Source organism: Petaurus breviceps, unplaced genomic scaffold (assembly GCF_028583685.1).
Source record: "Petaurus breviceps papuanus isolate PSGF00001 unplaced genomic scaffold, PetGlider_PUasm1.0 186, whole genome shotgun sequence".
NCBI lineage: Eukaryota > Metazoa > Chordata > Mammalia > Diprotodontia > Petauridae > Petaurus > Petaurus breviceps.
In genome coordinates, this window is record NW_027185798.1 from 12,916,690 (window position 1) to 12,935,643 (window position 18,954).

The following is an 18,954-nucleotide window of genomic DNA, read 5'->3' on the forward strand; positions in this document are numbered from 1 at the left end:
GCTTGGTATCAAAAGTGTTTGCTGATTTTACAGCACAGGAAGATTTGGCCTCTTGAGTGTTGTCTCTAGAGGGTGGGTTTTGTTTGTTTTGGTTTGGTTTTTAAATGCTCACTCCTTTCTCTGGGGTGGGTACTAACAAGAGGGGTCTGGGAAGAGAAATGTCATCAAAAAGGCCCACTTCCTTTTAGTCCTACATTTGTTGAATTATAAGAGAGAGGGCTGTGTGGGTGTGGGTTTTTTTTTTTTTTTTAATAAAATTACAAAGGGAAGGGGAGTAGACAGTCAGCGGGATTTGATTCTGAGGGTTTTTGTAGGAAGGAACCCAGCACACTCCTGATTATTTAAGAGGTCACAATTATCACACCGGGTATGAATGTGAGTGTGCGTGTGTCGTGTGCGTGTGTGGCGTTTGGCATTTACTTGAAGTGTCTTCACCTCCGTGTTGCCCCTTTTCCTGGTCCCAGCAGGCCTTTTCTGGAGGGTAGGCCTCAAGAAGCAGTGGAAAGATGCTTGATTCGGAATCACAGAACCTGGTTCAAATCCTGGCTCTCCGTGTAACCCCAAACAAGTCTTTTAAAACTGCCTTTGCCCAGATTTCCTCCCCAGTGAAAGGAGGATTTGAAATTATTGGCCTCTGAGTACTTCTAAAGCTCTGAGTCCGTGAATTCCTAGTCTCTGTATTTTTTCCCACCGCCATGGTGATTGAGATAATCTTTTGGATTTCTCTTCCTTCTGAGCTGGTCACTGGACAAGGTGGAAATCTTTTCACTGTTTGTCCTGTTATAGCTCCAGTGTGTGTGGATTCCACAGGGCAGAAAGCAGGGTTAGGGACGGCTTTAGGTCCTGGAGACCCAGGGGTCAATTGCAGCCAATGGCTGTGAACTATTCAGAGTCAGCTGTGTGGTCTGAGAAGTGTCCAGGGGGCCATGGGATTGCATCCATCATTCGAAGTCATGATGTTGGCATTTAGAGGAACCTAGATTTGTGTGAAGCCTCCATGGTACAGAGAGAGTCAGTTTCAGTCAGGAAAACCTTGATTTAGGTCCTGGATGTATGACCCTAGGCAAATCACTTAGCGCGCGGCGCCCCCCCCCCCTCCCCCCAGATAACTTATAATAAAAGTTGTAAAAAAGGGTGCTAACCTACCCCGATGAAATTATGAGAGTGAGACAGGAGATCAAGACACATGGAAACAGGTAGAAAAACACAGAAACTAGAGACAGGGAGCCAAGGGGTTGATGAAGAGGGGTTCCCTAGTGTGGGCAGAAGCAAGAGGGTCAAATTGTTAGTAGGCCATCCTTTGGGGAATCAAAATGATTTGAAAACTTAGGAACTGCGCATGCTTTTTCTTTTTCTTCTTTTAATATATGTCTTCTTGTCTTCCCTCAACAGCAGCAGCAGAAGCAGTACGCCTGCAAAGAGTCAGCCCCCACAGTCTCATCTGTCCCACCATCCCTCAGCCTCCCCTTTCCCCCTGTCTCTCCCCAGCCACAGCCCCCTCCACAGCTTCACGCCCACCCTCCAGCCCCCTGCTCACTCTCATCACCCCAATATGTTTGCCCCGCCCACGGCTTTGCCACCTCCTCCTCCACTGACATCAGGGACTCTGCAGGTTCCTGGACACCCAGGAGGAAGCACTTACTCAGGTAGGAACCCTGCGTGGCCATCACTGTCCGAACCCACGTGGATGGTCAGAGAGGCGGCCGCTGCAGCCCAAGTGCATCAGGACGGGCTCGTTGAACCTGTCTGGGCCTGTTCCTCAGGCCCTCCACCTCCCATCATCTCAAGGGAAGGAGGGACCATGTTTAAATGCTAAGGATACACAGTTGTACATGAAGTAGTTTCTCACTCATGGGGCTTACAGTCCACTCTTCATCTGTAAGTCGACCCACTGTATCCAGACTTGTGGCAGGATTTTTTTCCTTCCCATCTAATGTTTTTGAAATGTCAGTCACCTTCCTTTTAGGGGAACAACCAATTGCACTGTACCAGAACCACCGATTTAAAGGGAAGGAAAAGGGCTAAAATTAGCATGTATATAGTACATGTGAATAAGCACTTACAAATATTATGAATATAAATAGCAATCCTGTGCAGTAGGTGCTGTTATTATCCCTATTTTACAACTGAGGAAACTGAGTCAGAGAGGTTAAGTAGACATCTAGCCCCTAAAAAAGAGTCAACAGGCTTGGCTCCGTTGGCAACCCCATTGGCGCAGGTCAGCAAGCACTTATGTTCTGACTGTGGTAGGCGCCTTTAGAGAAGTCACAGTCTTGAGGTCCAGAAACAAGGCGTCCTCATTCTCTTCCTCATCCTCTTTTCTAGAGCAAGACCTCCTACGTCAGGAATTGAACACGCGTTTTTTGGCCTCTCAGAGTGCTGACCGCGGGGCATCCCTGGGCCCTCCACCCTACCTGAGGACCGAGTTTCATCAACATCAACACCAGCACCAACACACACACCAACACACGCACCAGCACACCTTCACGCCCTTCCCACACGCCATCCCACCCACGGCCATCATGCCGACGCCAGCACCGCCCATGGTGCGTACCCCAGGCAGAAATGTGAGGATAAGTAGAGCGCGACTCTCTTCTCTATTCTACTCAAACTTTGTCACGGGACCTGGGCGGGGGGCTTGGTTATGAATGGCGGGACATGCGTAGAAGTGGGATTGTGGGGGATTCCTTTGCTTCTGCTGGGAATCATCGGTCCTCTTCTTTTTCCAGAGAGAACAGAATCCTTTCCTCTTAAGGAGTTTTGATTGATCATGCCTTGGCTTAAAACTAGAAGCTTTTTATTCCAGGCCTAACTGTTTGTTCAGTAGGTGCTCCAAACCCCTCTTCTCTCTACTCACTCGCAGCTCCTTAAAAGTGTGCTCATCTCTATTTGGGTGTCTTACGAGTACTGTCCCCACACTGAATGGGCCAACTTTTGGTTTATACTTATGCTGCCAAAGAGTAGCTATGGTTGCATTTCTTCAAAGGAGACATGAGGGAGAAGGATCCTTCTGCCCCATCAGACCAGTTCCTGGTTCCAGTCAGGATATCCCTGTTTTCCTCATTCCCCATTCCTATTCGGAGGATATTTGGACTAAAGAAAATGGATAAGACTGCAGGGAGGGTAATTCAATATTCACCCCAGCCAGAAAGTGGCCTAGGCAAGGCAAGGATCCTTCACAGTAAGGAAGCTAGCCTTCAGTTTTGTATGGCAAGAGCTTGCCCAAAGCAAGACATCTTCTCATTTTCCACAAGTGACCTACCTGAACACTTGGATTTTTGTTCATGTTGATGTTAGGGAATAGGATAAAAAGCCCAGAACTGCACACTGTAAATCTTCAAATACAGCCAGTGAGAAACCTCCTTGTATCTGCTTCTATGGAATGAGTGTATTTGCTTTGCTTTTCATTTTTTTTATCACGTAATTATGTTGAGGAATGTCGCAGACCCTCAGGGTGGCAGGTAGAGCGCTAAATTCAGCAACAAAGGGGTTTCAGACAAACTTGCTCTTTTGTTGTTTATCCAAGCCTTTTTTTCTGGCTTTCTTTGCGAAATTAAATTAGACTTTTACAAAAAGAAAGAAAGAAAAATCAGGTTCTACAGGTGTTAATTAGTAGGTTTTACAAGTGGGAAGAAGATTCCCATCCTGCAACACTGTGAGAAAACACTGTCAGTTTAATCAGGTTTATTTAAGTTAACAATCATGTCAGTTCTTTTCTAGATAAAAGGAAATATTCATCAGGTGTCCTTTCATGGACTTCTTTTACTGGGAAGTCGTTTTCACATCTTCCACATCATTGGGAGAAGACTTAGTGGCAGTTCAAAGAAGATAATACTATTTAGAGGAAATGATAGGATCCTTTGGGGGCTGCGCAGGAGAGGGTACGAGGCCTTTCCAGAATTGCTGGGTTTGAGCTTATCTTGGTCCAGGAGCAGTGGAATCCCTCGATCTTCCACAGAGGAGAATGTGGCAAGGTCCAGGGAACCAAGCAAAACTCCCTCTGATTTCACAAAAAAAAAAAATTGCCTCCATTCTCTTTGGTCTGTTCTTACTTGTTAAATAGATGGAGAGTGAGCAGGAAATCACTATATTGGCTCAAGCTTGCACCTACTGTTTACACGCCCCAACTCAGTTGTTAAACGGTCTTATGACACTAACTCACGTCAAGTCGACAAGCATTTATTAAGTGCAGGGGTATACTGGAGACAACTCATACTTTAAAGCCGGTTGTTAAATGTTTAGCATGAATACTTTCACCTTGGAGATCTTAACACTTTGCCAATTAGGGCTTGACATTGTTTTGTTGATTATCTAGCCTTAAGAAAGCAATGGAGGAAATGGAAAATGCAAATTAAACTTTTTAAAGTATCATGGGAAGATTTATTTTTTTTGGAGAGCCAGTTGTTAAATATTTACTAGCACCCCCTTGGCTGGTCACTGCACTAATTTCTGGGTTCTGGGGATATTAAAAAAAGGCAAAAAACCATTCTCTGCCATTGAGCTTCTAGTCTCATGGGGGTAAATGAAGCAAAATATCGGAGAGTTTAATGCGAGATGGGATGACTAAATTATTTGTTATTTAATGATTGATAAAGAGTAGAGAAGGTAGGCATCTAAACCAATGACCAACCAGATGAAGAAACTAGACGGACACCAGTGCAGAAGCACAAAATAACTAGTCTTTGCTTTGATCCTTTTACAGTTTGACAAATATCCTACAAAAGTTGACCCCTTCTACCGTCACAGTGTGAGTTTACCTTGCCGTGTCCATGTTGAATGTCCATGCTTGTTTCCCCTGTTAGGACTGAAGCCGTCCCATCCCTGAGTGGTCAGGAGTGTACATTCTCTGACCAGTCCTTTCCAGGAATGCCCCTGGCCTTTTTTTTTTGGTATCTTGTGTTTGGTTTGCTTGTTTTTTTTGTTTGTTCTTCTGGTGATTTTTTGGGGGGGGGGAAGGATGCAGTATCAGCTCTGAATCAAAAGATCATGGCGGGGTAGGGGGGGTGCTGCTGCTTTTGAGTAAGGCTGAGCTGACTCCAAAAGTCAGCATGGAAGTGGCAAGCTGGTCTACCCTGTGAAAAGTGGGGGAAATTTTTCTTTGATTAATCATGATTTCAGCAGGATCAGAAATCACCAAATCAGATTTATAGGAAATCAGGAATTGTGTTTACACAGGCCCTTCAGGTGTTAGATAGGAGCTATTTCTGCCAAATACAAAGTCTCCGGTGTATCCAAGGTTTAACTCTTTTCCAAAAGTAATTTCTCATCTCATTTTGGCTGCATGCAGAAGGCTTTTGCATGTAGCCACCATAGGAAGTGGTTGTAATTGGATGTCGGAGCCTTGTTTAGAGAAGGGAAATACAAAGAATGTTATTGTTGGCTAAAACAAAGGGGCTTTTATAAGTGAATGACACCGGAGAGAAAGTGGAATTTGTTCTGGGTTAAGGCATATGGTCTGAGCCATGAGTTGACATCTGCCTGAGTTACAGAATTGGCGACCTCCAAAGGCCAGGGCTGAACTGGGGATGTGGAAAGTGAGCAGCTGATCATGATGTTTTGATTAGGGGATGAATACTGCATCATCTTATCTGAAAAGTATGCCCCTTGCTTGTCTCTTCAGCCATTTTTTTCCTTTGCTTTGAAATGAGACTTCCCTCTCTCCCAGCGTTCTCCCACCCCCACCACCATATAGCTCCACACTCTGTGTTTATGGCGATTTTGATTTGCTGTTTTCAGATATCTTTATTTATGCTCTTAATAGATTTATTTATGCTGTCTTAATAGATACGTCAGTTAGGGGAGTCGAGCATATTGATTCAGGGATGCTTATGTAAGCCGATGATAGATGAGATGCAGGAGGTAGATGAAATAAACAAAAAAACATAGTAAACATGGAATTTGGGTCAGCCCCTCAAGAATTAGAACTGATCATAATATATAGCATTTTTCTAATATGAAGCTTTGATGGCACTTTACAAACACACTCTGGGATGTAGATAGGATTATTATTCCCACTTTACAGATGAGGGAACTGAGGCAAACAGGTTAAGTGCCTTGCCCAAGGAGGGGGAGTCATATGGCTAGTAAGTACCAGAGGCTAGATTGGGACTCCAGTCTTCCTGACTCCAGGCCCAGTCAGCTGCCTGTACATTAGTGGTCAAGATCCCCCCATTGTGTTTGGCCTTCATTGCTCTGAGATGGTGAGAGAAAAGGGCACCTTAATAAGAAAGGACCACCAAATTGGCCTTTCCTATGGGGTCTTTGTCTGGCGGGCCTTGTTAACTTTTTTGGAGCCTTTCCCAGTACCCCTAGAATCTAATCTTTTGTGTGTATATTGCCCCAGGCAAGTCAGGTAAGCTCTTTCCAGATGAATTTTCTCCTCTGTAAAATGAGGAGTAATTTGGAGCCGAGCACCCCTTCTAGCCCCAGATTTACTATCCTGATTCTGCTCACTACCTGTGTGTGATGCTTTATAAGCCCCTTTACCTGGGCTTTTTGTGTTTTCCTGTCCTTAAAATAAATACAGGTATTTGACCATGACTTCTAAGGCCCTCCCAGCTGCAAATGTGCCATCCCTGTGGTTTATAAAAGCTGAGATCTGGATAATGAGACAAAAAGATGGTCATCAATAAACATTTATCAAGGGCCTATTATTAGAGTGAGGGTTATTATGTTCCAGGCCCTGTTCTAGGGTTAGTTAGCAGGGTTGTCTCCCTACTCACAAGTGGGACACAACGTGGACATATATTCCTCTGTGTTTGTGTATAATATAAAGAAAATAAAGACAACTCAGGTAGTTAGGGGGAGGGATGCTACTGTAACAGCCCCGAGGGGCAGCATAACATGACAGAGTAGATAGGACATCGTCCGTGTCCACCTCCAGGGTTTATTAACTGTGACCTTGGCCAAGTCACAGCTTCTGGGCCTCATTTGTAAAATGAAGGGGTTCAGTTCACTGGCCTCTATATTTATGATGTCCCTCGTCTGTAAAATGAGGAATTTGGATTCCATCCCTCTAAGGCTCCTTCTACCCCCAAATCTATAAGCACAGCGAGAACTGGTGATATGGGATTCAGAAGCAGAGAGGGAACCCCTATTCCAGGGACTTCTTGGAGATACCCCCTCCCCCCTTCATTTCTTATGGGATTCTAGATTCCTGTCCTTGAAGCTAATCAAAGCAAAAATGATGTTCCTTGCTGATCTGCTTGTCCTATCTATCTTTTAGGTGTCCATAGAGAAAGAACTTTATTGGTAGAAATTTGGCAGCGGGCGGGGGGGGAGGGAGAAGCAAGGGGGGCCTGGAATGAGGCAGGATAATTAGCTGTACTCTTGGGGGAGCAGTAACTGAATGGTGTAGATGAAAAACTTGTCGAAAACATCTTTTTAAAAATAAATAAGGCCTCCTATAAATGCAGTCATTTAAAAAGAAATGCGCCAGCTTTAGGGTGACATGCATTTAATTGTCTTGCTTCTTACAATGTACAGTGGGAAAGTTATTTCATATTATAAACTCTATATGGGCTAACTCGACACAGTGCTTCAATTTCCTTCCCGCTTTGGGGGATTAGGGCATTAGGAGGGGAATTAGATGCAATACACTTGAGCTTCTAAAACACCATTTTCAACTTAAAAGTTGTTTTAAATGAGGGCACTTGGCTCCCAATCACTGTTTAAGTGGATTTAGTTCTATATCAATTAGGATGCAAAGTTTGTGGCTTCATTGAAGAGAGAGCAAGACAGAATGAAATAAGAAAAAGGGAAGGTATGGGCCCTGAAAGGAAGGGGGGGGAGAGGAAAACCGGAGTGTTTTCAATAATTGCCTGGAAGCAGCCAACATATGGAAATGAATTATTAATATGAGGCCTCGATTATCATGTATTTTTTACAGGTTATATAGCACAAGGCAGGAGGGAGGAGAAAGTCAAGTCTAAAGAGGCCTTTGACTAAGTAGCTGCAACCAGAGCATGAAATTCTCCCCAAATATCCTACCCGAAGCCCTGTTTCTACTTTACTCCCTTTCCTTCTGAAATAAATAGCCCTCACCAGTCCTCGTGCTGGTGTTAGGCTGATGAGCTTGTAGAATTCTTCCAAGGACCATCCCATCAATATCTCATCAGGTTTGTCAAGTAGGTAGGTTAGTTATCCTTGCTTTATAGCTGAGCATACAGTCCAAGGGAGCCAGCAGCCTTTTAAAAAACACTTTCTGTGGAGATAGAAAGGCAAAAACATGGCCCCTGCCCTCAGGGAGCTTCGAGTCAAGTGGGGGGAGACAATGTATCAATCACTATATACATAGAAGATACATACAGAGCAGGTGAAATGAGCAGCTGGTGGGACCAGAAAAGACTTTTTATGGAAGATGGATTTTGAAGGAAGACGAGGAAACAGTTTCTTTCACATACTTTTTGCTTTGAAAACTTAAAAAAAAGCATTTTAAATTTTAACATTAATAAAAAAATGTAAATTTATTTAATTAATAAATCATTTAATAAGAAAATGGTACCTGTTGAAGACAGGAGGGGTTCGGGGAGGGGTTGAGAAGATGGGGTGACTTGTTGGGGAAGCCGCAAGCAGGCCAGTGTCATTGGATCCCCCAGTATATGAAGGGGGAAAATATCTAAGAAAATGACAAAAGGTAGGAAGTAGCCAGGTTATGGAGAGTTTTGTGGACAAACAGAGGAAGTTCAGTGACTTGCCAAAATCACCCAGCTAATGGTGACAGCTGGGATTAGTGCCCAGTCTCATGACTGTCCACTGTGTCCTTACATTGGGACCCTTGGGTGTTGTGTTGGCCCTATGGAAAGGATGGAAAGGCTTCACGGAGAGAAGATAGCTCTTGGAGACAGCAGGCCTGGGTTCCAGTCTTGGCTTTGTGGCTCAGCTCTTATGACTCTGGGCAAATCACTTATTGTTTCTTTTTCTATAAAAGGAAGGGGTTTGACTAGATGGCCTTTCGAGGTCCCTTCCAACTTCTGAATCCTACAAAGAAGACAAGCTTTGCATGCTGACCTAGACATGTGTGTGATGTTGGAAACGCTTTGAAAACAAAAGCAACATTTAAAAATCAGGCTTATTTTAGGCCTGTATTTTGTAGAGGCTTACCTCCCTTCTCCTACTGACTTCCATCTTGGTGGAGAATGGGTGGACTTCATTAAAAAAACAAAAAACAAAAAAAAGCTATAGTAAATGTGTTTCTTCCAGAAATATTTATCATCATCTAGGGAAATTAAATTGTCCTCAGTGTCAGACAGTCCACCAGAATAAGCTAATGAAGCAAGAATTGTGAATATTTTCTCATTTCCTAGAGAAACTATTAAAAATCTAAAGTACTAATTGAGTTTTAATGGTATAAAATCCTGGAACTCATAAAGACTTGCTTCTTTCTTGCTTTTTTTTTAATTAACTTGTAATTTTCTGGGCATCTTATTTGGCTCAGCACCCCCTCCCACCCCCCCTTTTGATATGCATTAACATCTCTAACCATTTAGGACTTCTATCCAATTTAACAATTAATAATTAGAAAAGCTCCCTTCGTAATGACGGCCTCATCCGGGACATCATTTGTTGGCTGATTAATTCTGAACTACTTTTAACTTGTTAAAGTTGAACATTCACGGCACATCTGTGGGCTCATTCCATGGGCTCCTTTGACTAATGGCACTGAACGGAGTTTACTAGTTTGCTTTGCTAATGTCTCAGTCGTTCTCTGTGTGTGGGAAGAGGGTTTGAGGGTATCGTTGGCTTTGGCAAACGTCCTGTTCAAATCTTTTTTCCTCCTTGTCTTTGGCTTGTAGCTGTTTCATTCATATCCTCCTGCTGTCTCGGGCATCCCCCCTATGATCCCACCTACTGGTCCCTTTGGGTCCCTGCAAGGAGCGTTTCAGCCTAAGGTAAGAAACCAATTTATAGTGTACACACAACGGGTCAGTATTAAGGTCTGGAAGCAGGCTGGTATTTGACCCTTCTGGCAGCTAGGGCCCTTGGGACTCAGATAAAATGATTGTGTTCCCATCTAGCCAGCAAAACCCTTAACCTATAGCATTTCTTGAACACCCGATTTCTTTTGGGGCAGGATGCAATAGTCTCTGAAATATACCTTCTGTAAATATCATAGCAGCCTAGCTTCTTATGAGAAACTCCTTATAAAAGTCCATCTGAAAGATACCATTCAGTCCAAAAAAATCAACCAGCATTTATTAACTTTCTACTATGTCAGGTTCTTGGAATAAAAAAAAAAAGCAGACCCTGCCCTCAAGGACCTTAAATTCTACTGATCAGTTAATTAATGAACAAACGTCCTTGCTATGGACCAGGCACCACCAAGGGTGCAAAGACAAAAGTGAAATAATCTTTGACCTTATTAAGAGTTTGTTAAGTGTGCTAATCTCTGTAAATGCCAAGAAATAAAAGAAATCAGGTCCTGTAAACTGCTTGAGGAGTTTGCATTCTAATAGGGGAGACAAGTTATACATATGGAGGTCTATGTAAGAGACATACGAGATACATACAAGGTAATTTGGAGAGGAGAAAGGGTACTAGGGGAATTACAGAAGGATCATGGAGAAGATCGTCCCCCAAAATGGCTATTGGTGGGATTTGTTTTTAATGGATAGCCTGTTAAACAGAGAAGATGCCCTAGCACAGACCCATTCTGTCACACACTTCATCAACCCCGCTCTGTTTCTGCTACATTTCCAAGCATGGAAATGTGCAAGGCTACATTCTGACATGGCTGGTCTCCCTCTTTGCACATGACTGAGTTTTTGTTGCCCTGTCCATGGGTAATCTCCATTCAGAAACTGGCACTAGGCAGGAGAATAAGCATGGCGACCAATGCAACTTTTCCTTGAACATAATTCCTTCCCTTCAATCGTAGTTGTTTCCATGACAGAGCAGAAAATGAAGTCACCTTCTCTTCCTGGTAGCCAACCATTGTAAATTGAAAGTTGACCCTGCCATCCTTTAGCTCATCATGTCAGATTATAAAAGATTGGATTTCGTTTGGGTTTTTCTTGTCTTTGTCCTTTCTTCCTCCTCCCCTTTTTCATGATAACCCTGAAGACCAGGGATGAGGAATCTCACGGATCTGGAGATCATAAAATCAGAGCTTGGAAGGGACCTGAGAGGTCATTGAATCCAACCCCCTTTTACCGATAAGAACACTAAGGCAGACAAAGATTAAATGACTTGCCCAGGACCATGCAGTCAGTGTGTGAGGCAGGATTTAGACTCAGGTTAAAGTCCAAGAGCCAGGCTGTCCCGTCAGTTTGGTTACACATTGTGAAGACATCACCATATTCCATAACTCTTTTGTAGAATTTTAACACATATGTCAGTCATTTAGTACCTAGGTGACCGACATACCTTTCAGCTCTAGATCTGGAACCTATGAGATTTCCAAAAAAGAGTATTGCCCTGAAATTTTGAAACATGCGAAGAAATGAAAGGGGCCAGTTATCCAGACCCACTGTTTTCAAAGTAACACTTCTCCCGCAAGAGTGCTTTTCCTAGATCAGAATTTCTCTAGCCATGTTGATTAGGTCATTGTGGTTCACCTAACTGACCATGTATATCTCGTCCCCAAGCTCTATCTTTGGCACCGCCACCGGCTTCCCCAGCCCCTCAGTCATCCCTTTAGGGAGCAACATAGCCCTCACACGTATGTCCCTAAAACAGAGTACTAGGTCATTTAATAAATTAGTCCTTTTTTCTCCTCTTTTCCCTCACTTACAATTATCCAATCGCATTGAAAACTACATCTGTGCAAGGAAGTGTCTCTCCTGGCGTTGAAATAGGCCCTTCTAGGCCTTCTTACTGATTGAATATGTAGATTGCAGTTCATTAGTGGAGTTCTTCATATGTATGCTAATCAGGCTGTTAACAACTCTGTAGCTTAATTGTTAGTTGGGCTGCAGCTGATTTCTTTTTTTTTAATCCCCTCCTCCCTCTCCAGCTCTCCCCCTCTTTCTCCCTCCCTTGTAGGAAGGTTCAGTGCCCAGACTTAGGGGCTCCTTTTTCCAGACCAGTTCATTTCTTTGTATGGAGACAAAGACACAGAACACTCTCTTTAAGAGAGATACCTAGCAATATATCCAGATCTCCTGTTTCATAAGGACGTTAGATTTGGTCTCAGGAAGACCTGAGTCTGAATCCTGCCATAGATACTATCTGAGGGACCCTGGACAAGTCATGAACCTCTTTTAGCTTCAGTTTAGGGGATGCAGGGGTGAGGAGATGGTAATGATAACTTCACCCATCCTGCAGGGTTGTTATAAATGTTAAGTAAGAGAACTTTTGTAAAACACTTTATAAACGTTAAAGTGTTTTATAAATGTTAACGATTCTTATATCCTGATCATTTGATCTGAGGGATAATATTACTTACTCCTTCGATTCTTTCCTCCTCCCACTGCCCTCCCCATCTGTTGCACCATTACAAAGGAAATCCTGCTATGTGTGTGGGTAGCCTGGGGTGGAGAGTGTGTGTTCTTCAGAAGGGTGATGCAGAGATGGCAATGTTTATTAAGAGTTACTTATGAGCAGTGGCAGGAATGGAAATGATTTACTCAGGAAGTCGAATTACTTTTAAATCATTTATATACTATTTAATGATCGAGCTGGGAGGTCCCCAAACCCCATTCTCTTGTCTCATTTCCACCATTGCTAATGAGTGATTCCCGTGTGTGTGAATCCTGGCTGTTGTATGCCAGTTAAAATTCAGAACGTTAGCTCTCTAAATGTCTCTAAAACACTCTGAGGTTCTCTGGTGGGAGACACCTGATATCGTAAATTGTTCTAATGCTCATTTAAGCATTTCTTGGACTTGTTTTGGTGATAAAGCAAAATAAAAAAAAACAAGAAAGAAAGAAATAAGCCAATACATTAAGGAAAAGAATACTGTCTAGCAATTAGCTAAGGAGAAAAAACAATTTCAGCTTTAGCTTGTGAAAATTGTCAGTTCATCACTTTGGGTTTGAATAACTGAAGAAACCTAGATTCACATCTTGGGTTCAAATCCTACTTCTAACACTTAGTACTTGTGTGACCTTGGGCATGTGTTTTACCTCTCTCAATTTCCCCATCTATAAAATGAAGCAATTGGACCTGGGGCCCCTCTTGCCTCTCTAACCCTATGACCCTAGGGTTCAGTGATTCACATTTCATTAAATTGGGTCACATCATTCTGCTAACAAATTTGGTTTCATGCTAGCCTCTGAGAAGGCAATCTGTGGTGAATTTCCTTGAAATTAAGCAAATGTGGAAGACTTCTCCAAAGATTATTTAATTAATAAGAAATTAACTTAATAGGTAACTATATAATCACACCTTAAAATGAATAAAAATGTATATAACTAAGACAAACTAGGGTAAAGCAAATCATCTCTCTTTTTTTTTTTTTAAGTTTTTATTCCGCATGGAAAACAATTGGTTACAAAGCACAGAGAATGTGGTACCTCCTAATATCCTGTCTAATTCACGGCTTTTGTGATATTTGTAGACGTCCAATCCTATCGATGTTGCTGCTCGGCCTGGGACGGTCCCCCACACTCTCCTACAAAAAGACCCAAGGGTAAGTTAAAAAACACCTGCATGTGCTCAGAGAAAAATGTTCCTTTTATCGCCCATTTCAGCCCCTGAAAGGAAGCGTCTATTACGGTAATAGCCACCTGGGTCACTTTTGCTTCAGGTAGAAAGTACAATGGAAAATAGTTTCTCCTGGGAGATAAAGGGGCTTATTACTTGGAAAGGTCTGAACCTTAGAAACAGGACTCCTCATCTGGTCAGGTTTCTTCTTCCTTAGCAACTCCTCGGCTGACTTGGCTCCAATCTCTTCCCTATTTTTTGTCATCCTCTAATGTTTACTGCCTTTCAGAAGACATCCCCATAAGACGCCTTAAACAGAGGATCACTATCCTCTGTTAGAAAGAATGGTGGGTTTGGAAGCAAATTTGGAGGTTCCAGGTTCAGATTTCACCACTGCCATTTACTCTCTGGGCGACCAGGAGCAAGTCCCTTCACATCTGGACCCCAGTTTCTTCATATGGGGTGCTCTTTCAGCTCTAAAGCTACAATCCTAAATATGATAGGTTTTTTTTTGTTTGTTTGTTTGTTTGTTTTTAATCAATCACCACTGACTTCAGTGAACATCAGGAGAAATGCAGCTTTCCCCAGAAATCTAAAGGCATTTCTGCAAGGTTGATAAGTGCCCTGTTTTTCTAAGATAGAAAAAGGGACTCTTTTCCCCACTCCTCCCCCAGGGAAAAATATGTAATAATATGATATGTGTGTTTGTAAGTCATTGGTTATTTGAAGGGCTTTTGTGTTAATGTGGTTATTATATGTACATAAATGATTACTTTTTTAAAATGTTGTCCTTTCCCCCCCAATGACATTTTTCTATCTAACAGACAAAAGGAAGTTAGTGACTGAGGACCAGAGATATTGGGGTCAGAAATGACTCAAATTTTCTAAGTATCTCTATTGTATATTATGTTTTAGTATGTCACTTCAGATTTTCCAGTGTTGTCCAGCCAGGTTGGATTTAATCAGGCATTTCAATGAGGGGCTTGGGCTCAGTGGCCTCAGAGGTCCCTTGTAGTTCTGAATGTAAACTTCTTAGCAGTGGTCTTTATGAGTTCTCTTGGCGGCAGCCTGTTCCCACTCCCTGCCTCCCTTGTCTGCTTCCCCATTGTAAGTGCTAGGTAGACTGAGGTACCTGATCCCCACACTAAGAGCCAGTGAAACTATCTCCTTTGAGCCCAGGAAGCCTTTGGTGTGGTTTGGAAAGGGGTTTTATATCCTGTGGAAGGGGATTTCAGCCCTTTGCCCTAAATGAGGCAAATTTTCCTATTGATTTTGAAGCGAATAATCTCATCCGGGGGCAAGTTGTAGTTTGATGAGACTTGCTTTAGAGCTGGCTTGTGTTTGTGTACCAGGGCTCCTGGCTCATGAGGTGGGGTGGGGGGAAGGGAAGCCGGGCATTTAGTTCTCCTGATACTGTGAAAATGGGCCAATTATTCTCCAAAAGGGCTTCATTTAAAAGTAAAATTCTAACATTTTAATTTCCTCTCCTAATGAAGCAATACAAATTTGTTAATTAGAGCAATTGTTTGAGTGACAGGCATGTAACCAAATTGTCATTTTCTCTTCACAGTTGACAGATCCGTTCAGGCCAATGTTAAGGGTAAGGCATCTTCTAGAAACGCTCTTTCTCTGCTTCCATTCCCATCCCAGTGGGTTAAGAAACAGAAATCCATTATAAAGAAAGTGGTCTGTCAATGCAGGTGGCTGGGAGGGAGGGATTCCTCTGTTTGTATGATTTTAAAATAGCCAAGAGTTCCAACTGCTGTTGTTGTCAGTACTGTTTCCTTAAAAACATAAGTTAGGATTAGTGCCAGGCTGAGTCTTATGGATGTGGACGGGCCCAGTGGTGAGCCCTGAAGGACAACTCCTTCCTCCAAACAGTTCCAAAGCCCCTTTTGCCATCTACAAAGCAAAGAGAGTTGGACTGGTACTGATCCCCAAAGTCCCTTTTATCACGTGTGAAAACAGCATGTAGGCACTCGGACCATTGTTCACTTGGGGACCGGTTCTACCATTCTTTGACTTTTAGTCGAGCCTTCCTTGGGGAGGACGCCACTGTCCTCGGTCTCCTCTTGATTTTCCTCGGATTAAACCCCGCTCAGGGATCTCCATTTTCCTTTTATGTTCCTGAGTTTGTCCTGCAGTGGGCAGAGGCACTTTTGTTAGCCCTCTGAACAAGTCTAGGAAAAGAACAGAGGGGGAAGAATTCATGGAGTATATTTTGCTGCTCACAGTCCAGGTGAAAAGGTTGGGCTAGGTATTCTATTGATAAAGAGAACTTCCACTGATGGGCTTCCTTCGCCTTCTCCACCACTTGCGATGAGACTTAACCAGAAGGTGCTAGAGAAAGTAGAATTTGAACCCAGATCTTCTTGGCTTCAAAGCCCCCACCTCTGTCCATTGTGCCACACTGCCTATGACTGGGGAAAACAGCTTTAAAACAAAACAAAACTGTTGACTGAAGATTTAATTTAACTTTGCTATGGGAAAATGTCAATGCCTGATTTTGGTTGCTGACTTCAATTAGTCAACAGATATTTACTCAGTCCTTCATTTGAACCAGGCAAAGTCATCCCTGCCTAATTTTGCTTTTAAGAAGTATGTCGCTTTGCTGTCCCCATTGGTGACCAGAATTCATTTAACCGTTGCTTTGGACTCATGAGTAACCTTGAAAAAGTCTCTTTTCCTCCTCGGGTGCCATATTCTTCCTCTGTACAATGAAGGCGTAGGACTAGGTGGTCACTGAGGTCCCTTCCGCCTATGATGCCAAGTTCTGTAGAAACATGGAGGGGCACTGATTTAATATGGGCATATTAAATACGTATATGTTGTCAAACTTTATAATCTAACGGGATTCCTCAAACTTTTTTAGTTAGAAGCCACATTAGGGATGATCATATAGTCTAGTGCCCCCAGTTTTATAAAGAGGAAAAAAATCAGACCCAGGTTCTGGACCTACTCTAGCTTCCATAGCTTGAAGACGTAAGCGCCTGGCCAGCAGGACCCTTGGGTGTGCAGACTTTGATGGGGTGTGCTTCTTTCTGTTCCCCACCCATTCTTGTTGCACACAGTTAGGTGGACAAAATTGATTGGGACGATGGAGGAGGAAAGGAGAATATTCAGTCTTCCCCCAAGGGGTCAGAATGTCATTGTCGATTTATTCCCTTTGTTTGTGGAGAGATACTGGGAACTTCAATTAAGGATAAGAAACTGAAAACATGAGGAGAGCATGGGTTTCAGGACACAATTCCAAAAATACTGCCCCACCATTGAAAGCAGAAGCTTTGGTCATTAGAAAAGACAAAACCAGACTCCCAACATTGGCAGCATTTCCCATGGACCGTGGGATGTGTTAAATGGGATACAAAAATGGAAGGTGTCCCTGGCCTCAAGTGCCCCGTAATCTAGCTAGGGAAGCATTCACATGTGAAACAATGAATACATTTACAGAGCAGCCTATTGTACACGGGCTAGGTTCCGAGGGACAGGAGGAAGAGAGAGATGTTAGTACACAAAGGGGTGCTTTCCAGAAAACAAGAATGGGGTGATCAGAGGAAGGAAAGCGAATCTTCCATGGTGCACATAGGAAAGGGTAGTCAGTCAGTCAACAAGCGTTTATTAAGAGCCTACTGTGTCCTGGGCATTGTGCTCTAAGCCGTGGAAATAGAAAGAAAGACAATGAGAATGGTCTCTACTCTCCTGGAGCTCACAATCCAGAGGGGGAGACGACTTGCAAGCAGCTATGTACAGACAAGCTCTATCCATGATAAATGGGAGAATGATCAGTACAGGGAAGGCACTAGAATGGAGGGGGAAACACATGGGAAAATTGAGTTTTGTTACCAATATGGTGGCTGTCTTTTCACTTCCTTGATAGAAAAAAAAGAGGGGGGAGAGAGGTGTGGAATTTGCTTTAGGCTTTGTATGTTCTGGCTTTGCCTCGGTTCACAGACACTACTGTGTTACGTATGGAGGCTGATGGGAATTAGTAGCATAGCAACATTGGGCTAAGTGGAAATCCTTCCTCTGCCAGTGACTGCTTGTGCCAGTTGGCACCAGAAAAGAAAGAAAGAAAAAATACAAAGCAGGGTCCGGGCTTTTCTTTCCCTGGGAGCTGGGGAGGTCCTCATCAAGCGTAATTTTTTTGAGCGGTGGCCAGCTTTTTTTCAGGTTCATTGGGGGAATGAATGGAGTCGATTCTGTGATCCTCATGGTGGGTTTTGTTGTTGGCTTGGGTTTTTTTTCAGAGCCGCTGATGTAGGGCGCTCTTGAAGTACAAAGTGGCCTTGTTGCTTACTGGAGGATGGGGGGAAGCTCATAGCCGATAACTCTGCCCCCAGAAGCTTCAGGGGGGCGGAAGTTGACTTTCTTTGAAACTTCTCTGTTGTGTTCAATGTTGTTCTCTTTTCTCATTTCTTATTCTTCCAGAAACCAGGGAAATGGTGTGCAATGCACGTTCACATTGCTTGGCAGATTTACCACCATCAACAGAAAGTCAAGGTCAGTTTCGTCCTTAAGTCCACGGTCTTGTGGTCAGTGGTACCATCTTGGGTTGGGGTGGGAGTATAATAGGCTCAAAGTGGACCCTTTCCCCTCTGCAGTGATGACCCTGCGCTTATAGAATGCTCATTAGTTTTTAAGGTTCGTGGATGGCTTTCACTCAAACCCAGTGATGTTGGTACCCATTTCACAGATCAGGGAACTGAGGTCGACAGGCTCAAGTCATACAGCTGGCAAGTGGCTAAAAGTCCATTCAGGGCTCTCCATCTGCTGCACTGAGACACATCTTCCCGCCTCTGAAAAACCTATAAAAACTGCTCAGTGACCAGAAACCTCCAGGAAAATTATAAAACAAAGAGAAAAGTCCTCTGGTGCTTTTCCTCCCTCATGATTCTTCTGTCCAAGTTTGATCTCAAAGTATTTAACTATGGATTGAGCCCTCACAGCAGAGATGCTGAAAAGCCTATTGCAGAGGACAAGAGGGAAATTTATAATAAGAAGTATGCCTGGATATTCTGCGTCGAGGGAGAGCTGTGATCGAAATTTCCAGGGGCGTGCAGGATTGTTCTGTTGTTTGTCTTCCTGCCAAAGGCGCTTAACAACCATATGTCTGTTAGATGCAAGGTGGTCTCCGTGATAGAGGAGAAGGTGAAAGGGAGTGCCCCTTGAGGAATACTGCTCCATGCTCTGGCTTATTAAAGAGAATGAAAACTTCCTAGATAGAATGGAAGAAATAATCCATTAGGGGCCCCTAAGAAATAAAAGGATTTGTGAAGGCAAAAGGAGACAGGAACAGGGGTTTTTAAAGAGGCTGGCAAATGGAAGCCGTTGCAGAGAAAGAGGATGAGAAGAAGATGCCAAGTCACTGTA

At 43.3% G+C, this 18,954-nt stretch overlaps 1 protein-coding gene across 7 annotated transcripts in view; it reads left to right on the plus strand.

Moving 5' to 3' along the window:
• Positions 1-18,954, plus strand: part of AUTS2 (activator of transcription and developmental regulator AUTS2) — a 1,243,088-nt gene that overhangs the window by 1,203,559 nt on the left and 20,575 nt on the right. For 2 of the 7 annotated variants that reach the window (XM_069089538.1, XM_069089545.1), the window contains 7 exons: positions 1,393-1,646; positions 2,326-2,567; positions 4,703-4,747; positions 9,795-9,890; positions 13,499-13,570; positions 15,155-15,184; positions 18,013-18,084. In XM_069089538.1, the coding sequence (XP_068945639.1) occupies positions 1,393-1,646; positions 2,326-2,567; positions 4,703-4,747; positions 9,795-9,890; positions 13,499-13,570; positions 15,155-15,184; positions 18,013-18,084 (811 nt within the window). The remainder of the gene's footprint in view (positions 1-1,392; positions 1,647-2,325; positions 2,568-4,702; positions 4,748-9,794; positions 9,891-13,498; positions 13,571-15,154; positions 15,185-18,012; positions 18,085-18,954) is intronic. The other 5 variants (XM_069089540.1, XM_069089539.1, XM_069089541.1 and 2 more) reach the window with 5 other exon arrangements.